Genomic DNA, 20,724 nt, shown 5'->3' with positions numbered 1-20,724 from the left:
TTTTCTAATTATTATGACAAATTCATTGAGAACTGTTCAAAAATAATTTAACCCATCTCTTAGTCCTAAAGGAGCCTTTTATTGGCCTAAAACTGCTCAGGAAACTTTTTCTACTAATGTATTTTTTGAAAAACTTCACCTAAGAATAACAATAAGAACAGCATAACTTGACTGTAAGAACCTGGAATTAAAACATTAGCACTGTAACTGGACTAATGCATTGTAGTGTTCAAGCCAAGAGTCTCAAAGCTCAGAACTATTACTTAAAATAAATGATTAAAGCACATTAATTGGTAAGCAAGATTGTCATAGCTGTCTCAATCAGGTCTTGGCTTTTGGTGCCTTTGGGAGATCTGGTAACCGTGGTCCAGTTCTTGGTTGGAGCACATACCGGCAAGGATCGATGTTGCCGTAGGCAAGGAGGGACTGGGCTTCCTCTAAATTCTTAACTAAATAGTGTTTATTCTGGTGCCATACAAGAAGTCTGATTGATTAGTCCATCCATACTTTATGTTTTGACCTTGCAATAGGGTGGTGATAGGTCTGGAGGGAGAGATCTTGGAAGATCTGAAGCTGTGCGTGCATTGTCATAGTTAAAATTCTGTCTTTATAATAAGTAAGTGAGGAGCCCTCTGGTGGCGTTATTGGGGCTAGCTCGGATTAACAAAACTAATGAAATATCCCAGAGTTAGAAACAGAAACACTCACTGCTTGACTTAGATGGAAGGTTTTAAGTGAGCGCTTGAGTCCTCTGTTTGATCTCATTTAGATGTTGTAGGGAAGCAGCCAGGACATATTTGGCAATTCCACTAAATTAACTACTTATCTGTGAGATTTTTTTTTATTTCTTTTTCACTCAAAAAGCTTTTTATTACAGTTTCCAAAGAAAAAACAAAATATATATGTATAAATGAACAATCACAGTTCAAATGACAGGTAAATAGATCAGGTATCTTAAACAAACATACATCTAACCAAAAAAAAGAATATAGACAGGGGGGGGGGTACATTATCTAAAGGAGAGAAGGATTGGGGGGAGAAGAGACATCACCGGGAGCCACCCTGGGTGGATAGTCAATGGGGCAGATGGAGGGCCCTTCACATGATCTGACTATGGTCATGGGGAGGAAATATGGTCCCTAATTGGACATAGAGGGCAAAGCCACGGGTATATGAGTGGCATAATAATCAGACCAGGTAGAATACTTGAAGCCAATAGTTTCCATCACACAACTATGCTCTGATTGTTTGCAATAATTTTAGAGAGAGGCAGAGGAGCCGGGCTCTTCCAATGCTGAGCAATAGCCGCTCTAGTGACGATTAAAATATGGCCCGCAACATACCGGTGATGAGCCAGAAAGTCAGGTGGGTATAGTTGGCCAGAGATGGTTGGGGTGTGACAGGTAATAAAGTTACTTGCTGAATAAGTCCAAATACTTGTCCGGCAGAGGTTTAATTTTGGGGCAGGTTCAAAATATCTGGAAGAGGGATCCGACTTTCCCTCACTCTCTCCAAAAGGTCTGAGATACCAAGGCCCAAATTTTATGCAATTTAAGTGGGGTGTAATATAATCTATGGATCATTTTAACGAGCATATCTCAGTGGTTGATGCATTTCGACATCTTGTATACATTTTTGAAAATGTGATTCCAGTCCTCATCTGTCAGGGAGAGACCAAGGTCAGATTCCCAATGCACTTGGACTTGCAACTTACAATGCTCAGGCGCTGTCAGGAGACATTTTCACCAAGCGGATACGCCCCCAGCATGGGAACGTGAGTAAATTAGAAGCTTCACAAGTGGCGGGGGAGGGGTCGCAGTGGGGACTGGCAAGACTCCTGCGACTGGATCCAATGCCGTACCTGGAGGTATTTGTAGAAATCAGAGGCTGGGATCTGAAAGCGCTCCTGGAGAGAGGAGAACGGTACCAAAACAACCCGCTTAAAAACGTCTGAGACCCTAAAGACTCCCCGGATAGCCAAAGATCCAGGCACAAGTCTGGAATTAAATATGCGAGAAGAGAAAGGTTAGAGGAGGGAAGAGAAAAGTCCTGAACCACCTTCACCAGCTTATCCCAGCTCGCTAGGGAATCCCTAACACTATGCAAAGTAGACACTGAGGCTGGCCTAGACTTCCCATCCAACCAGAGCAAGTCCTCCAGCAGAAGTGAGGATACTACAAGGGCCTCTATACAGACCCATGGTTTACAAGGGTGAGGAGCTGTCCAGTCCTTAAGCTGATCAAGCCTCGCGGCTTGCTGATAGAGTTCCAGGTCAGGGGCTGCAAGGCCACCTCTTAATTTAGAACGAAACAGACGTGACCGAGCAATCCTAGAGCGCCTGTCTCTCCACACCAGGGGCAAACGCAGGATTTGTAGAGGGGGGTTTCCACACCACACCGCCAGTGGGCATGGCCAGCATGGGGGCGTGGCTATAATTTTAGACTGTGCTTGGCTGCTCTCCAAATCGTCCTATCCCCATAATATACATGGGCAATGCTACGTGCACTACTGTTAGGTCTACGCAGCTCTCCCTTTTCAAGCAGCGCTGTGTGAAGTGGGAGCAGGGTCCAGCCATCTCAATTATACAGTGCCCCGGGCTTGGAGGGGGGTTTCCAGGCACTAGAAAACCCCCTCGGTTTGCCTACGCACATAAACCGCAAGGCACTCGCGTACAACTTATTGAATATTTGATGAGGAACCACAGCTGGAATGGATCTGAACAAAGTACAACAATTTTGGCGGGAACATCAATTTAAGTGCAGCTACCCTACCAAGCCATGAGACCTCAAACTCTGCTCATGAAGTGGTAAGAGCTATAAGGTGGTGCAGGAGTGGGGAATAGTTGTATTCTATGAGGTCTTTAGGGTGGGAGGGGATATGGATTCCCAGGTATTTAAGGGATGAGGGGCACCAGTGAAATTTGTTAGTTGACTGGAGGGAGAGGAGTCTAACCTGCGGCAGTCCCACTCCCATAGCTTCTGATTTAATAGAGTTTATTTGTGATATTTTAAAAAAAAATTCTGAAGTGTCAGATTAGCTTTCCTTCTTAATTATTTTAGCTGATTGCTCGAGCTGTTCTGCCATTGGTAGAAAGTGGAGGAGCGGTGGGAGGCTCACTCTGATCACGTGATCTTAAGTGGTTACTGATCTAACACTTAATTTATATTTAAAGACCCGGTATTTGCATAGACCTCACAATTATTTACACTTAAGCACATTATTACAAGCAATCATATCATATACAATCTCACTCTTTTTTTAACAGAAAGGTTACTTAAGTTGTTAATAATAGAAATGGGGATCATTCTGTAGGGTACTGCATATAGGAATAGTTCAATAGTTTTCTCATTGTCTGTGCTATAAGTGTGTTTAGTAGTCTGAAAAGCTACACATACAAATACCTTGTATAGTGACATCAGTAAATGACCCTCCGGAGATGCAGACCGGACAGTTCATTGAATTTTAAAAGCCTGGTAGGGTCCAGTGCTGTTCCCATAGAATGACACCAAATATCACCTCTGTCCTTAAAAGTAATCTCAGGCAATCATTTTAATCATTCGTTTACAAATACGGTATCAGTGTGTCATTATTGCCAATTGGCCTGCAATAACATACAGAATACACACGGCTGTAGACGACACTCATGTTTTGCGTTTCTGTAATGAGCGCAGTCTATGTCAAACAAAAGGCAGCATGGAGGCACAGTGGTTAGCATTGCCCCTTATAGCACTGGGGTCCTGAGTTAGATTCCAGCCAGGAGCCCAGCTAGCTGAGTGAATGGAGGAAGAGAGATTGTGCAGAGAGAACTGGCTGCTCTTGTAGATAGACAGTGTATCAGACCCTACCAGGCCTGATTCACGTTTGGGCGCAACCTGCATGCAACTTGCGCTTAAAAGACAAGCACGGAACTTAGAGCGTAGATCCGACCATATTCAAATTCCAGATACGTTTCCATTTGAATCTGGGTGTAAGTGCGCTCTGCCTAAACGTTACTCGCCGTATGTTAACAGGCGGCAGTACAAGGATATGACCAATATAAGGCAACATTCGAACGCACACAAAACAATTCTATTATAAAATAAACTAACAACTCTAAACTATTCATTAATAAAAATATGGATTGTTAACAAAGAAAAAAATATATTATTTTTAACATTTAATACATAAATCGAGATGTTCTAAATGCTTACTGTACATACAATGCGCTTTTATGGTCAATCTCACTTGCATACACTTGTTCTGTGCTAGCTAGTGGCACGCATAGGTGTAGTCTGTAATAAAAGACAGATGATGTGTCTGTCATCACTATCAGTTGGCGCATACACCTGTTCTGTTGCTGGTGCAAGTGATACGGCTAAAACAAGCGAGAAACCCAGGGCAGAATCTGCGTCGGAACGCCCTTACTGTACATTACCTACATTTGTCAGCCCCTCCCCCCCATATAAACGTAGGTAAACGTATACTTGCCAACTCTCCCTGAAATAGGGGTAATCCTCCCTCACTCCCTGAAGAGTCTGGCATTCTCCTTGATGCTGAGCCAGTCAGTACAAGACGTGATTGGCTTCGCCATCTGTGGCATGATGACACAGTTCAGAAATTGTGTCCTATGTGCATGTATTGATGCCTATGGAGGTGGCCATTTTCATGGAGACCAAGATTTAATCAAAGACTGGCAGTTAAGACAACATGACTTCAGTAATGGAGACAGAAATGTAAAAGACACTTTAGTCTCTAGAGATTCATTAGCTGCTTTTCTTTAACGCATAGTTGCCTACTTTCTCGGTATGTCCAGGAGACTCCCGCATTAATGATGCAAATATAGCGTCACCTTAGCCCCACCCACTGCTGTATATGGCCAACAATCATTTAGGGGAGGGGCCAAAATGATGTGATTCATCAAGCTCCGCCCCCACATGCCATCCTCCCCCGGGATCTCTCTGAAGCCAACGAGGAAAAGTTGGCAAGTAGGGTTTTTAGCGTTGGGTCAGTTTCAGAGCCTGCGCAGAGCTATTACACACAAGATACGGGACGCAAACGGACTTACGTCCGAACATGAATCAGGCGCACAGTGCTTACAAATACAGTAATCGTTACAGATAGAAAATCTTCAATGTGAAATTGTATTGTTGTTGATCTATTTATAACAAGACAGTGACTAATGTTAAAAACATTAAAAAATTAAAACTTTTGTTTTGTTCATGACAGTGTCTCTTTAAGCTCTTTCAGTCTATTTGCCAGCTGGTCTATATCCTCTCCGCCCTGTTTGTTTTTAATCTCCGCCTCTTGATTGTCAGTCCACAGATCTGGTTTGAATCCAAAATCTACAATTGACAGCACAAAGTTATATTACCAGCCATGTAAAACAATAATCTCTCATTCACATATTAATTTTCCCTTTTACAAACATGTCAATAAGCCTACAATCCTGTAAATAATAACGTTATAATCGTCATTGTGATTATAGGTGCTCAGGCTCGGTTTTCCGAAAATCGAAAACCCCCCCCGGAACATCGCCAATCCGAGTTCCGAGCCAAGCTGACTCAGTACTTTCCCGCGTCCTCAGATCTGAATCGAGGAAAAACGTCATCGTCGCATCGTCGGATCTCGCGGGTTTTGGATTCCATAAGTACCTCCCTTCCCAGGAGATACAGTGCCATTGCTCACACAGAAACAGGGGTAGCAGTGTTCTTGTCACTCTCCAGTCTCCAGTGACATTGCTCAGTACCATTGCTCACACAGAAACAGGGGTAGCAATGTTCTTGTCACTCTCCAGTCTCCAGTGACATTGCTCAGTACCATTGCTCACACAGAAACAGGGGTAGCAATGTTCTTGTCACACTCCAGTCTCCAGTGACATTGCTCAGTGCCATTGCTCACACAGAAACAGGGGTAGCAGTGTTCTTGTCACTCTCCAGTCTCCACTGACATTGCTCAGTGACATTGCTCACACAGAAACAGGGGTAGCAGTGTTCTTGTCACTTGACAAAAATTGTCTGGAAATGACTGGAAATTAATGTTATTGAGATTAATAAAAATGTCAGTAAAAAAAGGAGCCAAATAATGTGATTTTAGCATCTTTTAGTAATTTTAAAAATGATCCAAAACCAAAATACGGGGGTCAGTGCACATCCCTAATTGTGACGTGACCATGCCCCCTGTTTCACTGCAGTGGACTTCCATGTTGGGAGGTAAGCACTGTGTATCTGTGTGTTAAATAACTGATTCATTTTGAGTAACACTGATGTATTTTAAGGTTTAATGTACCCATTACTGTAAATTATTACAAATATTATAAGTCACCTCTGTGTTCTGTGTAAAAGAGCCAGAAATAGGTATTATAAATCATAAAATACATTACTGAAATATTTTTGTGGCACTATAGGAATCTTCTTTGGGTTGGGGCCTTTAAAGATATCTGCTCGTTATTTAAATGTGTCCACATGCTGCAAATATCGCAGCATATAGCAGGTACCTAGACTGTATCGGGCTTGAGGACACCAGACAAGGTGATGCCACTGTGCACGGCATGTTATAGTACAACTTCTTACGCACGACCTCCGTCTATCTGGGTTTAATGGAAAGCACACATTACATTTTTTTACAAGAAGAGTGGCATGAACATCGGAAAGTCTAACCCAGGATCTCTCTTCAGGACCATATCCAGCCAAATAAAATTATTCTCCTCCAGCAAATAGTCGTGGGGCAAAGTATGGGTAACGCAATATGGTAATGCAACATAGTGGGTGCGGTCCTTACTTGGGGTGAGCCTTTATTTTATTTCATTTTAAATATCCTTTCAAACCATGTGTGTATGAGACAACAAAACAGTAGATCATAGCTAACAAAGATAAATTACCTAAATTCCCCTACACAGCAAGTGACACCATTCTCCTGGGAGTGATTTGCTGTGTAGGAGAGTGGCGGTCATTATTCAGTCTAATATGCTAGGTTATTATATATATATATATATATATATATATATATATATACACAGTATATATCAACTTTGAAAATAGATTTCTTGGAAAAATTGCACCCACCAAATAAAGACAAACCCACTTTAATTTTCTACCCAACGCGTTTCACCGTCCTCATCACATCCATTAGTAATCACAGCCAAAACGGTGTTGCAATGTAAAAACATTTTCACTCTGCACATTTTACAAATTAGAGGCAACATTAGTGCTCTCACACAAACATATTCTATTTGTCACCATTGATACGTTAAGGTACAAGGTGCCTATTGCTCGACTAATTATCCACAAAACTCTGGACAAGGACTGTACTCCAATTACAGGGGGAAGTTTTAGGCTAACTCGTTTTGCAGAGTTGTTTCCTACTTGGTTTATTCTTTCTCCATTTGTGGATTTACTTTTAGTTATTGGTGACTTGGATTTCTCTTATCGTTCCCCACCCGGGGCCTGATTCATTAGTGATCTTATCTGACGTTTTTTGCTTATCTTAAGCAAATCCACTCTGTGCATGCCCAGAAAAGGCAGATAAGAAGCAAAATCCACTGCGTAAGTGAAGAATTTCTTAAGTTAAGATGAAAATCCATCTTAACTTCACTCTTATCTCCCACGTTTCTTCTTAAAATAAGCATCTTAACTTTTTCACAAGATAAGATCACTAATGAATCAGGCCCCTTGGTTACCATCATTCATTTGGTCACGTGACTCCAGTAGGTGCTCCTACTGGTTAATATTATAGGTTTGTGTCAAAATGATGCACTCACCCAGTGTTGGCGATGGATCCAGATTGTCTGATTTCAGCTGTGGAGAAAGAGAGGCCACACACTTGGATTATTTTATTGTACTACACTTGTATCACATACTTTTCATGAAAAATGTTTTCAAACAATTCAAAGTGTAACATCACCAAAAATTGCATTTTTACCCCCCCTAATTAATAGGTTTGTAGGGGTTCCATGCATCTCACACGCTTCAGAACAACGTGCACGTACTGCCGCAAAGATGGGTCGTAGTAACGCAACACAGGGCGTCACCGTCAGCCTTCCCCCCCCCCCTTTTCTTCCCCTAACAACACCTCTTCTGCACGCTGGCATCTGCAACATCCAGAACCAAATAAAGACCCCTGGACAAGATTCTGGTTTGGGTCTCTTTCCTATCATCACTTGCCAAAAAAAACCTAAAAATAGTTTAAGGTAATCTTGGCCCCACAGGGGTGCAAGCCAAGGTTGTTTATAGGATGATTCGGCTATGGAGACTAAGAAGGGGCGCCGGTTAGTGACACATCCCCCCCCCATATCCACAACAATCCTGGAATCGGGATGATAGTTCTCATCTGTTCTCTCAAATTCACCTAAATGGAGACATTTGAGAGATATATGTTGGTATTTATATCATCAATAGAAACTGTGTACATTTCCTCAGCCTATATATTGTATATTTATATTTGTGTGGTCAGATGTATTTATACTTCATACATCTCACCAGTGAGATTAGCGAGAATAGATAGCTAACGCTACACTTTCAATTCATAATAAAATAATACATACCAATTAGATGTATTTATTTTTTATGATAAATAGGCCTCTTAGTGACATTGGGGTCTATTACCGAAAGAAGAAAGAAAAGAATGCTGGACCCTCATTGGTGCACTGTTCAGTGCCACAAAAGTTAGATATACTGTGTATTCTAAACCAAAATTAATAGTAGTAAAACCTTTATTGCTTGAATCAATAAAATGTCAATAAAAAGCAGCAAGTGAAATAAAACAGTGTATTAAAACTGCTGAATGCGACTTTCGATCTCTTCATTTAACATCATGGTTATGTGAATAATTAATAGTGTATTTTCACTTGTGGCAGACGAATATATAATCACCCTCGTATTGGGAAAGCATGTATCTAAACAATATTATTAATAATGTCTTATTGGTTTCCAATATTTAGATTACTGTTTATTGCTGATCAAAATGCCAAATAATAAGAAAAAAGCAGTCAGAATGGTTCAATTACTCGATCTAATGCTAGAAATCAAACCTCAAATATTGATATAATGAAATTCTGACAGCTGATTCTAGAATGTTAATAGCGGTTAGTTAGCCGGTTTCTAGCTGTATCGATGGTGGCGGGGGGTGAATTGCTTACTGCCTGTTGAAATTACTAGCTTGGAATTGGACAACATAACCATCTAGAGTAACATTATTATTGTGGATCAGTCAGCAAACGCTGACGCGCATTTCGCTGTATAGTCTTCTCTAGGCAAAACATTGTGTGCAAGCTGGTGTTCTGTCTTGGTCTCATATTGGATTAATATGACTATGCCAATCTTACCTCTACCCTCTGTTTGGGACTTACCGAACTACTTCCGGGACTTTCATATAGATGTGGAAATAACCCTATTCCTGCATCACGTGGAGATCCACTATCTAGAGCTCTAATGATTTCTTCTGCATCCGGAAAGGAGACCTGTAAGAAATTTCAGATGAAATCATAATTAGTTACAATACAAAGCATCATATAGAATTACTGCCCCCTAACGCTGGGGTCATGAGTTTGATTCCTGACCAGGGCCCTGTCTTCGAGTTTGTATGTTCTCCCCAGGTTTGGATGTGTTTCCTCTGGGAGCTCCGGTTTCCTCCCAAAGTCTAAAAACACATACTTATAGATTAATGGGCTGCTAACTAAAACTAAGCTTCAATGGGGTAGGGACTGATGTGAATGGCTACAAATCCTCTGTACAGAGCTACGTATTATGGCAGCGCTATATAAATAAACTATAATAAATATAGTCAGTTATTGCCATTTTATAAGATCTTGGAAGAACAAATCTTAGGAACGATAATCTTTTAGTTCTGTTGGCAAAAGTGATTGCTGTGCTTTCCGATGCAGTCAGTGATCACACATGTAAACAAGCCATGGCTGGGCACCAATTGTTAATGTTGTTGACCCACTGTGCCACCTGTTCAATCATCATCATCAGCAGTTATTTTATATAGAGCAACTCATTCCGCAGCACTGTACAGAGAACTCACTCACATCAGTCCCTGGAGCTTACAGTCTAAATTTCCTTACATATACACACACACACACCAAGAGAGACCATGGTCAATTTAATAGCAACCAATTAGCCTACCAGTATGTTTTTGGAGTGTGGGAGGAAACCGGAGCAGCCGAAGGAAACCTACGCAAACATGGGGAGAACATACAAACTCCTCACAGATAAGGCCATGGTTGGGGATCGAACTTATGACCCCAGTGCCATGAGGCAGAAGTGCTAACCACTGAGCCACTGTGCTGCTCTTATAAATGATGTTTCTAGAAGCAGAAGAGGAAGGTGTCCAGTTGGGTTAAGGACAGTTATGATTGATTTCAGCTGACTGTTTTAAGATTTCTACAGTGACTGGTCCATGTTTTGTACCTCCGCCTTCTGCTTCTCTCCTTATTCCAACAGTGATGACTACATTCTTATTCCTGGCTGATAATCCCACTGCCTTAAAAAAGCCACATGCAATTTCCCCACAAGCCTCTACAATTATTCTGCTACTTTATACATCAAATGTTCCCCAAACCTCTTAGATTGTAAGCTCACTTGGGCAGGGCCACCTTTACCTTCTGTTTCATTTCTTTGTATGTATCCTCTCTACGTACAGCGCTGCGCAATATGTGAGCGCTTTATAAATGAAAGATAATAATAATTAGGCTGCATGGGCCCCATGTATATGGGTATTCTTTAAATCAATTTATGTGCTTCATATTTGACAGGTGTTACTATCCACCTTGAAAAGCCAAACCGTATGGGCTGCTCCCGCGTCTATCCACAGACATAAATGTTCTCTGAGTTGCCGTCTCCCCTCCATTTAGTTGTCAGACATGAAACAGAGGAAAGGCAAAAATAGCAACCTAATGTATAGGCGAATTACTACTTTGTAAGGGATTTACCTGATACAATCAATTTGTTTCTTTTAATAAAATCCCAGATATTTCCTGAATGTTTGTGACCTCCCTCCCACCTTGCAGGAGGTACATCTCACCCACAATACTCTATCACACTTATTTTTTCACACGCACTTTGTTTTGAGGATATGGGCAATTTGGATTGTCTTGTTTTGGACTACCAACACTGGATCCAAATGCAAAATCTTCAAGCCTTGGGGATGTGTCAACCTGATGAGAGAAAAAAACACTTTAACAAATGTACTGGATGGTGAAAATAATAGTTCAGGAAACTGTGTCAGATTAGTAAAGATGAACTTTTTGCATTTCAGTGTTGTGTATAGTTTTGGGCATTGCATAGCGGTTGAAGGAAGTATTGGTGCAGCAATTGCTTAACATGCAATAGCTGGGCACCTAGCAAAATTTGGGGGTGGGGCCTGGTGTTGCATTTCTATTCCTCCCTTAGGCCCCCGCTCTGCTTTTCTGAGCATGCACAGGGGCCGGCGCCTGCGCAGTGAAGCCTGATAGGGGGCCAGCATAGTGGATGAATGGGCAGCACTGGGCTCCACTTACCTAAGGGCACCATAGTCATCATACCTCCTATAAAGATAATGTTCCATTAAAAGCTTTAATGTGTAGTCACTTAAGTTCAAGTTATCCTCATGGCTATTATGGGTTGTTTCTATACTTTGTGTGAAGTTTAGAAGTATGCAATAAAATATGCACCATTGCACTTGGGGGAAAGAGAGATCATAGCTTGAGCTCTGTATACAACACATTTTGACTGATGCCAAGTTCTAGGACTCTGCCAATGATTACTTTAAAAGTGCCCCTGTCATCTTCACATAGTGGAGGACATTTACTAAGAGCAAAATTGTAACAGTGTGTCCACCAGCAGTAGGGCCCATGACGATGGCGTAGAAGAGAAGACCAAGGGTAGACAGCGATGGAGCTGGCCAGGAGGTGAAGAAAGAAAGATTTTACTTACCTGATTGCCTATACTAGGATGCCGGTCAGTCCTTTCATTCCGCAGCAATTTTCGGCATTGGTAACAGCAAATCTGACTAGATTTGCTGTCAGCCAATCAGAAGCCAGGATGGTGAGTCAATCATGGCTCCCCATAGGCCATTTGCTCGTCACATTGTCACTGCTCTTCAAATTGCTAAGCCCGCCCCTGCACTGGTCTAATCAGATTGCTAGAGAGGGAAGAAGAAGGACAGCGGTGCATGGGTGCAATGACAAGAGAACACCTTCAATCAAGAGCACCTGTCGGCAAGGATTGAAGAGTACAGTCACTTTCCGAACATGCTACAAAATGACTGCTCGCTAAGAACCCCTCATGTGGGTCAAATTTCAGTAGTGTGCCTAGATTTCTACCAGGGCACAAAGGTTTATGTTCCAATATATACATTTGTGCAGGAGCAGCAGTTTGCATAGGCAATGAGGGTTGAATTGAAGGCATTCGTAGCAAAACATGTAGTAGGCACATCGGTGCTCCCCTATTTTAGGGGCAGTGCAGAAACAAAAAACGGGATTTCAGTTATTCAGATTATTGTAATTAAATAAAGTGGAGGAGAAGGTGCATTTTTAGAGCCATTCTTTCCTCGATACAGTCATTTCCATCCAGCAAAAGGACCTAAATTGTGCACAAGCTCAGAAATCAAAATGATTGGGTCTCATGCTTTACTTTTAATGTGATCCATTTAAGTCTCCAAGTTGTACTTCAACGTGGAGCCACAAAACGGAGATGCTCATTTTCAGGCACACTCTGAGTAATGTCTGTTGTCTAATTGAACGACCTACTAATCTCTGATAAATCTCCAGTGAGCTCGGCCTTGATTAGTAACGGTAGCAGGGTCTCAATCAGAATCTAGCGATCATTTTCTAGAATTCACTAGATAAATGATAGCAAAAATCTGATTGGTTGCTATGAGCAACCCCTCTACTTTTCCTCTTTAGAAGGTTTGATAAATCTACCCCTCATTTATCAGTTAAGTGGAATGTTTAGAATTATGCTATTATCAATAAAAGATGTTTTTAAGTAGAGTCCGTGCGTGTCTTATCTCCTGCCTGGCATCCATTTTTACTCACCATAATGTCAGCTGGATTATACTCTATATGGAACTGTTTTGCTATATCAACCAAATATTTCTCCACCAGGTATTTGGGAGGAGCTTGGGTGCTCAGCTTCTGTATCACCTGTGGAAAAAGAAACAGGTGAAACTGGTGAGGAGGAAGGAGGAGCAAGCTGTGTACTGGCTGCCATATTGTTCAGGTCATGGTCAGCTATTGGCTTCTAGTATTAGGACTAATGTCACTTTATTTATGGTAAATTAAATAATAAGTCATAAGTATGTATATGCTTATATAAATGTTTGCTTTGCGTCACATGACGGTTCCCAGCCAGTGTCTGTCCTAGCAAATGCTCTTTACCAAGAGACTATTCGTCAGAATTCCATCATTGACCTCTTCTTGTAGAACTGTGGAACGGATTTGTCGATACATAAAGTATAACCCGATATAATATTTTGACAATTATATATTGTATATACACATTATGCCCAGCACACAATATGTACTGCTTATTATATAATGTACTGTTATGTGAGGGCAAAAGCTATTGTCTGATTAACATGTGCCTTGCGTCTCAGACACTGAAAGAGAAGTTGGGGTGGCTCAAATACATTTCACTAATCCAACAGGCTGAATTGCCAGTTAAGTACAACTACCCTACCCAAGTAAGTGCCTTGTCAATCAGACATAGACTCACGTGTGCAGCTAATGCCATCAAAGTAAGCAACCATATTTCATAGGATTGTGGATGCAATTCTGAGAATTGATGAACAAGACAATAATTCAAAGAATTTGAACATAGTGTGCTAGTGGGCACCAGAAACAAGTATGAGGGTATCAGGAACAGCAACACTGATAAGTTTTTCAAGGACAACAATGTCACAGGTGTGTCGAGAATGGGCCATCATCTAAATAACTCTCAGCCAATGATGGTCCTGTGCTTGGAATTAGAGTGTTACTTTGTCACCACTGTATTAGACAACTACATTTTACAAGCAATATTGATAAGCATGATCAGTAATAAAATTCCAGTGGCTTGGACCTTAATATCACTGTTATTATTAATAATTATAATAATAATAATAATAATAATTAATACATTTATATAGCTCCAGTCATATTATGCAGTGCTGTACAGAGAATATATCCTGAGTAACCAACATGCAACGGGTTAGTTTAGTTACTTGTTCTGCTCCCTGGAAATTGATATATAGAACGTACATATCCCACACTTACTTTTTCATTGACGGTCCCCAGCTTATTTGACCGACAGAGACTTCCATATTCCTTGCTGTACTTAAGGCAAAGCTGGCTGGCCACCTGAAACACAAATGGGCATGTAATCACAGTCCATCAGGCTCTGCTCAATCACTAAATACACCCAATAAGTTATGTTCTCATTTTTTCATATGCCACATACATCAGATTATCACAAACAAGAAACATCCTAAAAAGACAAAGCACCATACATGTCTCACTAACGTTGTGAAACAATTACTTTTTTGGCAACCTATCTTTATAAATGTATTTAATTACCTACAGGTGTCAACAGAAAAAAACTCACAGTCTTCAGCTCAGAGACTTCTGTCTCCATGTGCGGAGATGCCCAGATGACGGTAGACACTGCTTCAGACAGGGCTGGGTCCAGGTCTCTGCACATAAACAAACCATTATTAGAACAGGCATTACTGTAGTAAAGTTATCTGAATGTAATCCTGCACTTTTCATCATCATCAGCAGCATCATTATTATTTCTTATTTATAAGGCACCACAAAGGGTCTGCAGCATACAGAGAGGCTACAGTATACACATGGCAAAATAGGCCGTTACCATCTGGAAGTTACAATGATCCATTTATTCTGCTCATTTGCCTGGATCAGAAGCCATCCAGACAGAACAAGTGTGGGGATGTCATTATTGCTGCTAAATCTGGTGTCACACAAGGGTTTCTGAATTCCACTTTTATTTCAGACATTCAGAAGCTATTCAGAAGAATTTGTCGCCTACTAGACATAAAGGTAAATGGGGTCTTTGAGCGGGGTTGCACCCAAGGGCAGACGGGGCTGGTGAGGGGGGGAGGGGCAGGGAGCATCTACCTCCTTGGACGCTCCCATAGTGGGCTACCTTGGTCTGGGTCACTGGGCTACTTGCATTTCTTTTCCTTTAAAATGTTCCTACTAGGCTGCTGAGCCAATACTGGGTGTTGCAACTCTGCCTATATTTTATATGTGGCAGAAGTACCTCAACACCACCAGAGGTGCTGCTGTTCTGCTCCTGAACTTTACACCATGGCTGTAGAAGTTAATCTCTTTACCTGATTAGAATTGCACCTGTCTCACAGCTTCAAATACCTGCTTCAATCTGTGCTCTGTGCAGTTCATCGTTAATCCCAGGCTGCTGCTTGTTTCTCCCTGTTCCAGTGTTTGTGCTACTGCTGCTTCATCTCCCGTTGTGACCTCGGCCTGATTACCGGTTTATGCTTATTCGCTTGTGACACTGGACTCTGCCTGGATACTGGATACTGCTTGAACTCTTGTTGCCCTGAGCTTGGCCTGATTACCTGTTTATGCTTGTTTGCTTGTGACCCTTAATTCTGCCTGGATACTGGTTTCAGCTTGAACTCTTGTTGCCCAGACCTCTGCCTGGTCACTGGACTCAGCTACTCTGTTGCTTCCCTGGACAGATTAGTCATCCTGGCAATAGGGTAACTTTATACTTGTTCCTGCATGTTAACAGTATCTGTCATTGCTTGATACCTGTTGCTCTGTGGACTTTCCTGTCATTCATCACACTTATTCATATTTGTGTATTGGAGTTATACCTATTTATGCTGCTACCTGAAAATCTGCATATTCCATGAACTGAATTATTGTTCATATATATTGCATGAATAAAGCCATTTAGTTTTTATACTTCTGTTGCCGCTTCCTGAGTTCGCTAGGAATCATAACACTTGGCCCCTGGGCTAAAATCTGCCAGTCAGCCCCTGGCTGCACTTGTCCAGTTTTTGAGTGGGGAAATGGGGCAGGGGAGGGGCGTATGATAAAGTTCCAGAACAATGCACTTGAAGGGTAGTATCTCCTGGTTATCTTCAAACCTGTAACTCAGTATGAAGTTCTGGTTATGTTTTTGGAATAGCAAGTATAGGTCTCCCACACTTTTCCTAGTTTAGCAATACCAGACATGTTAAGGACACGGGCCAATGAATCCAGAACACATCCAACCTCTGGAAACAGTCTGTGGCCTGAAAGCATTCAGTGTCTCTACAATTCGCCCTCACAGGTTTTCAGCGTTTCCTTTCCACTAATGAAAAGATCTGCTAAACAACTAAGTGCAGACTGAACGGTACCAATAGATGAAACAAAGATATTTGCTGTTAAGCAGTACTCCTTAGTAGCTATTTATACCCATAAGACTGCAGTTCCAATTAGTGGTGGTCTTTTCATTTTCATTTTTAATATACCCTACAGTACCCTACATACATTCCTTAAGACACACGGGATATCTAGATACATTTAGTTAGTTATCCAAAAATCATCGACTAGTTTCATCAATCTCATCATAACTCAGTAGCACTGGATCAGTTGTATATTTGTTTTTGTGAACCCTAATAGAATTGGACTACCTATAGATCCACAGCAGGTTTGTTCCACCAAGTCAATAGTCCAGAGTGTATATCTGTGCGTACAAATTATATTTTTTACTTTAAAACCCCAGGATAATGTTATTGTCTGTGAGCTGCTGAAGGGATGTAGGCCTGTTGAAAAGCTGGAAAAGGGTCCTGGGCTTTATGGGTGGAGAGAGAGGGCGGGCTCCATCCATTAGGTCCATTAACTTGGTCTTCCAAGTTACCGGTGATTCTGTTGGTGATCAGGAGTTGCACCTGAGTGGTGCAGGTTAAAGGCAAATCATTCTCTCACTGCCTGGGGACAGAGGCTGCAGAGCTCACGCCAGGTGCATGTAAACTTTGGATACCGTCTACTCCAGGAGAGGATACCAGGCCCCCCTACCCACTCACAAAATATATATATATATATATATATATGGCTTAGTCTAGCATGTTCAACAGAGACACACACAGAGTATTTGCCTGCAAGCATAGGGACCTTTGATGCAACATCCAGGCTACGTGCACGTTTATGACACACGTTACAGAGCATGATGGATCCCACCTGTGCAAAATACATCCATGTGAACATACATAAGGTGGTTCAGACTCTAAATAACCATGAATATACCAATTTGTCTTATTCTACATTTGTTTTCTATGTAACTATTTTGCAGTAGACATTGGTTTTGCAAAACAAACTTCACAGATTTAAACCAGCCGCTGCCTTTTCTTACGTCTTGGACTGGATTAATCCAGTTTTTTTGTAGAGCACATCACAATACATCTCAATCATCTCCATGGCTTCCACAAGATTATCCTCTCGAATAATGTGTTCCGCCCGGATTTGTGCTCGAGCTATCTTTTTAGAGTTTAAATGCTCGGATATTTCTTTCTTGACATTCTCAGCTGCCTCACCTGTAAGTTTAAAAGAAAAAACTTATGCTGATGCATATCTGGCGCACTGCTGGAGATCCTGTACGTTTATTTTCTGTTGCAGAGGTAGCCAACCTATAGCTCTCCAGCTGTTGGGGGACTACAAGTTCCAGCATGCATTGCCAGACTTTGGGACTTTTCCGATATGACAATTCACCCAAACAATGCCCACATGCACCCCGCCATGCTCAAAATATAAAGTCATGCCCAATTTGACAGATTTATACTGGTTGTCCAAGCAAGTGTTAAGTATTGACAGACATTGGCCGTTCATGCAAAGACTTAGGGGTATATTCACTAAACTGCGGGTTTGATAAAGTGGAGATGTTGCCTATAGCAACCAATCAGATTCTAGCTGTCATTTTGTAGAATGTACTAAATAAATGAAAGCTAGAATCTGATTGGTTGCTATAGGCAACATCTCCACTTTTCAAACCCGCAGTTTAGTAAATCTAGCCCTTAGGCTTCAAACTGTTAGTTCCAAATGTACTCACTTTTATATTTTTTCAGCTCTTGCAACTGCTTTATGGCATCTTTTAGGCTGGAACTTAAGCGGTGAACTTTGAAACTGCTTCCAAACATGTTGCCTCTACTCTAAAATAAAAATGTTACATATTTATTTCACAGTCATTTCTTGCATGATGACCGCTAGTTTCTCAACAGATCATATTCAATGCTTTGTTTCTAACATAAGAGTTGAGAATCACGACCTTGTTCTAGCAATGCCCCTGTTGCTAAATTTTGCCCCAAGCTAGGTACTGGGGGATGCGGAATGATTTTGTTCGGAGTCGATGAGCTTAAGAGGTGGCCATGCTTTTGGATAAGTATCCAACTTAAGACTCTCAGGTCTAGAATCCAGGACAATCCCTCTGATAAAAGATCAACACATAGGATGTGTGCTGAATGGGAAATCCATTGATCATATGCTGGATAATGTGACTTATATACCCTTAATAAACAATCCACTTTATGGTACAGTGAAAAAGTCATATTTTTATGATGATAAGATCTACATAAAGAACAGGGTAGTTTCTGAGATCCAGGAAACTGAATAACATTACAGGATCCATCTTATTTTTTTATATTTTAGATCAGGCCAGGCCAACCTATGGCTTTCCACCATGCTTTGCCAGTAGATAGCCAGTCGATAAATGGCAGGGTATGCTGGAACTTGTAGTTTCACAACACCTGAAGAGCCACAGGTTGGTCATGCCTGTTTTCAATAATAAGCTATAACCACCATCAATTAAAGTGAAATGTAATAACTAAATTACTTTATTAACAGAATTCAATAATTTTTTTAATACACTACATTACACGTAGAAATCATAACAACAGAGTATAATGAATAAATAACTATATTATCAATCACTATATTAAAGGAACTTAAGAATTTCTTTATATACTACAATACATGTATAAGTTGTTCTATCGAAGTTACATTGCTAGGCATGTTCCCCACAAGATGCACTGATATATGTGGCTGCAAATAACTGTCACACTTTCCAGACCACCCAACAGGTTACATGTTCCAGGTCACCCAGCCGGACTGCAAATAACGGTCACAGTTTCCAGACCACTCAGCAGGCCACATGTTCCAGGTCACCCAGCAGGTGCATAGAGAGAGTGCACTAACTGTCACAGTTTCCAGAGCAACCAGCAGGTGCACAGATGTATTGTCATTTGTCACATTTTCCAGAGGAAAATGGTAATGCATAGCTGTAAATGGTGGGTGGATGTTTTGCAAAATAGTATTTATCTGCAAATCTGCAAACCAAGACCTTTAATTTAGTATATGATGCACCTTACTCAAACAACTGCATCATAGAAATAAGTCAGTCATAAAAGTCGTACATAGGCTATTCATATATATAGATTAGTTGAAGCATTGATTTTCTGCCATTGTAAAGCAGTACCACCTTTATCATGTTTCTGAGAGGTAATATGTAACCATATTTGTACGTAGAGAGTTGTTTAATATATAGGATTATTGTTGCGTTTAACTAATAACTATATTTTCATAAATCATTAATTTAACAAGTAAAGATAATTATTAGAGATTATGTCCTATTATGGACTTTGGACATTAATTCATGATTGCTGTCTATATCTACATGTGTTTAAGCGTAATATTGATTTACTCTGATATAAGCAAATTTTATAGTTCCTTCCCTTATCACTTTGAAAAATACTTTTTAGTTGAAACCCGTTGATGGATAGAAAGGGAAGCTGATCTAACCAGTGCTCCGGACATCTAAGGACTTGTCTACTTGTCATATCGTTCTTCACAGCTACATCCCAGAGGATTATAACTATGGGGTAAATGTATCCAGCTGCGAATTTCTGGGGTATTTGAAAAGTGGAGATGTTGCCTATAGCAACCAATCAGATTCTAGTTATCATTTATTTAGTACATGCTACAAAATGATAGCTAGAATCTGATTGGTTACCAAAGGCAACATCTCCACTTTTCAAACCCGCCAGAAACTCGCAGCTTCATACGTTTACCCCTAAGTGTTCAACTATATACGAGAGATGATATTGTTCGGATTTGGTACGGGTTTGCTGGTTAGACTGCTTGTTCTATGTTTTTACACCTACCCCATTTTATACTTTATGCGATTGTATTTTTATGTGGATACATTGAGCTTAATAAAACTGAATTACGCTCTTTTTATGTCTCTTTGATCTCTGTGCATAACAACGTTGTGGGAGAGGAGAAAGATTACAGTTCCCAAAAAACTACCATTTGACTTTTGGAGGATAGCAGATATCATCAGTGTGTGTCTTGTTTGAAACAAAACTGATTTGTCACCTGTTTAAAGCCTGGATGGATGATGTTTACGTGCTGTGTTGATTACTACTCGTGAGTATATTTACAACGGGAGAGCTACAAATCTTTAAGTCTATAAAAGGAGTTTTTATTGGGAACCTTTGGAATCTGTTTTAATGCCTTTTAAATATATGTGAGTGCATCTATTGCATTCCACTGATATCTTGTTTGGAATTAAAGGGGATTACACTATATTGTTTTTGATTCTCTCCAACCTTTATGCACATCGACGATGGTAGAGACGAAAGAATAAAAAGGATGATCTGTCATTAATAACTTCTTCTCAATTGAGGATTATGGAATTCGGGGGTGATCTTCCTGTAACTCCAAGCATTCTTCAATCTGTGTAGTTGTTGGGAGAAGATATAAAATTT

The 20,724-nt window shown here is 40.7% G+C and overlaps 1 protein-coding gene across 1 annotated transcript in view; it reads right to left on the bottom strand.

The window, feature by feature from the left end:
- Positions 1 to 5,101: 5,101 nt before the first annotated feature.
- The window catches only part of LOC142103603 (IST1 homolog), a 33,679-nt gene continuing 18,056 nt past the window's right edge, over positions 5,102 to 20,724 (bottom strand). Inside the window, exons 3-11 of the mRNA XM_075187688.1 lie at positions 18,012 to 18,111; positions 17,319 to 17,499; positions 14,538 to 14,625; positions 14,210 to 14,293; positions 12,992 to 13,099; positions 11,036 to 11,131; positions 9,323 to 9,433; positions 7,736 to 7,772; positions 5,102 to 5,321 (exon numbers count right to left, since the gene is read on the bottom strand). Of these exons, the coding sequence (XP_075043789.1) occupies positions 5,197 to 5,321; positions 7,736 to 7,772; positions 9,323 to 9,433; positions 11,036 to 11,131; positions 12,992 to 13,099; positions 14,210 to 14,293; positions 14,538 to 14,625; positions 17,319 to 17,499; positions 18,012 to 18,099 (918 nt within the window). The 5' untranslated portion in view covers positions 18,100 to 18,111 and the 3' untranslated portion in view covers positions 5,102 to 5,196. The remainder of the gene's footprint in view (positions 5,322 to 7,735; positions 7,773 to 9,322; positions 9,434 to 11,035; positions 11,132 to 12,991; positions 13,100 to 14,209; positions 14,294 to 14,537; positions 14,626 to 17,318; positions 17,500 to 18,011; positions 18,112 to 20,724) is intronic.

Source organism: Mixophyes fleayi, chromosome 10, assembly GCF_038048845.1.
Source record: "Mixophyes fleayi isolate aMixFle1 chromosome 10, aMixFle1.hap1, whole genome shotgun sequence".
In the NCBI taxonomy this organism is placed as follows: domain Eukaryota; kingdom Metazoa; phylum Chordata; class Amphibia; order Anura; family Limnodynastidae; genus Mixophyes; species Mixophyes fleayi.
The sequence above is the reverse complement of the archived record's forward strand: the minus strand, read 5'-3'. Positions and strand labels throughout refer to the sequence as shown.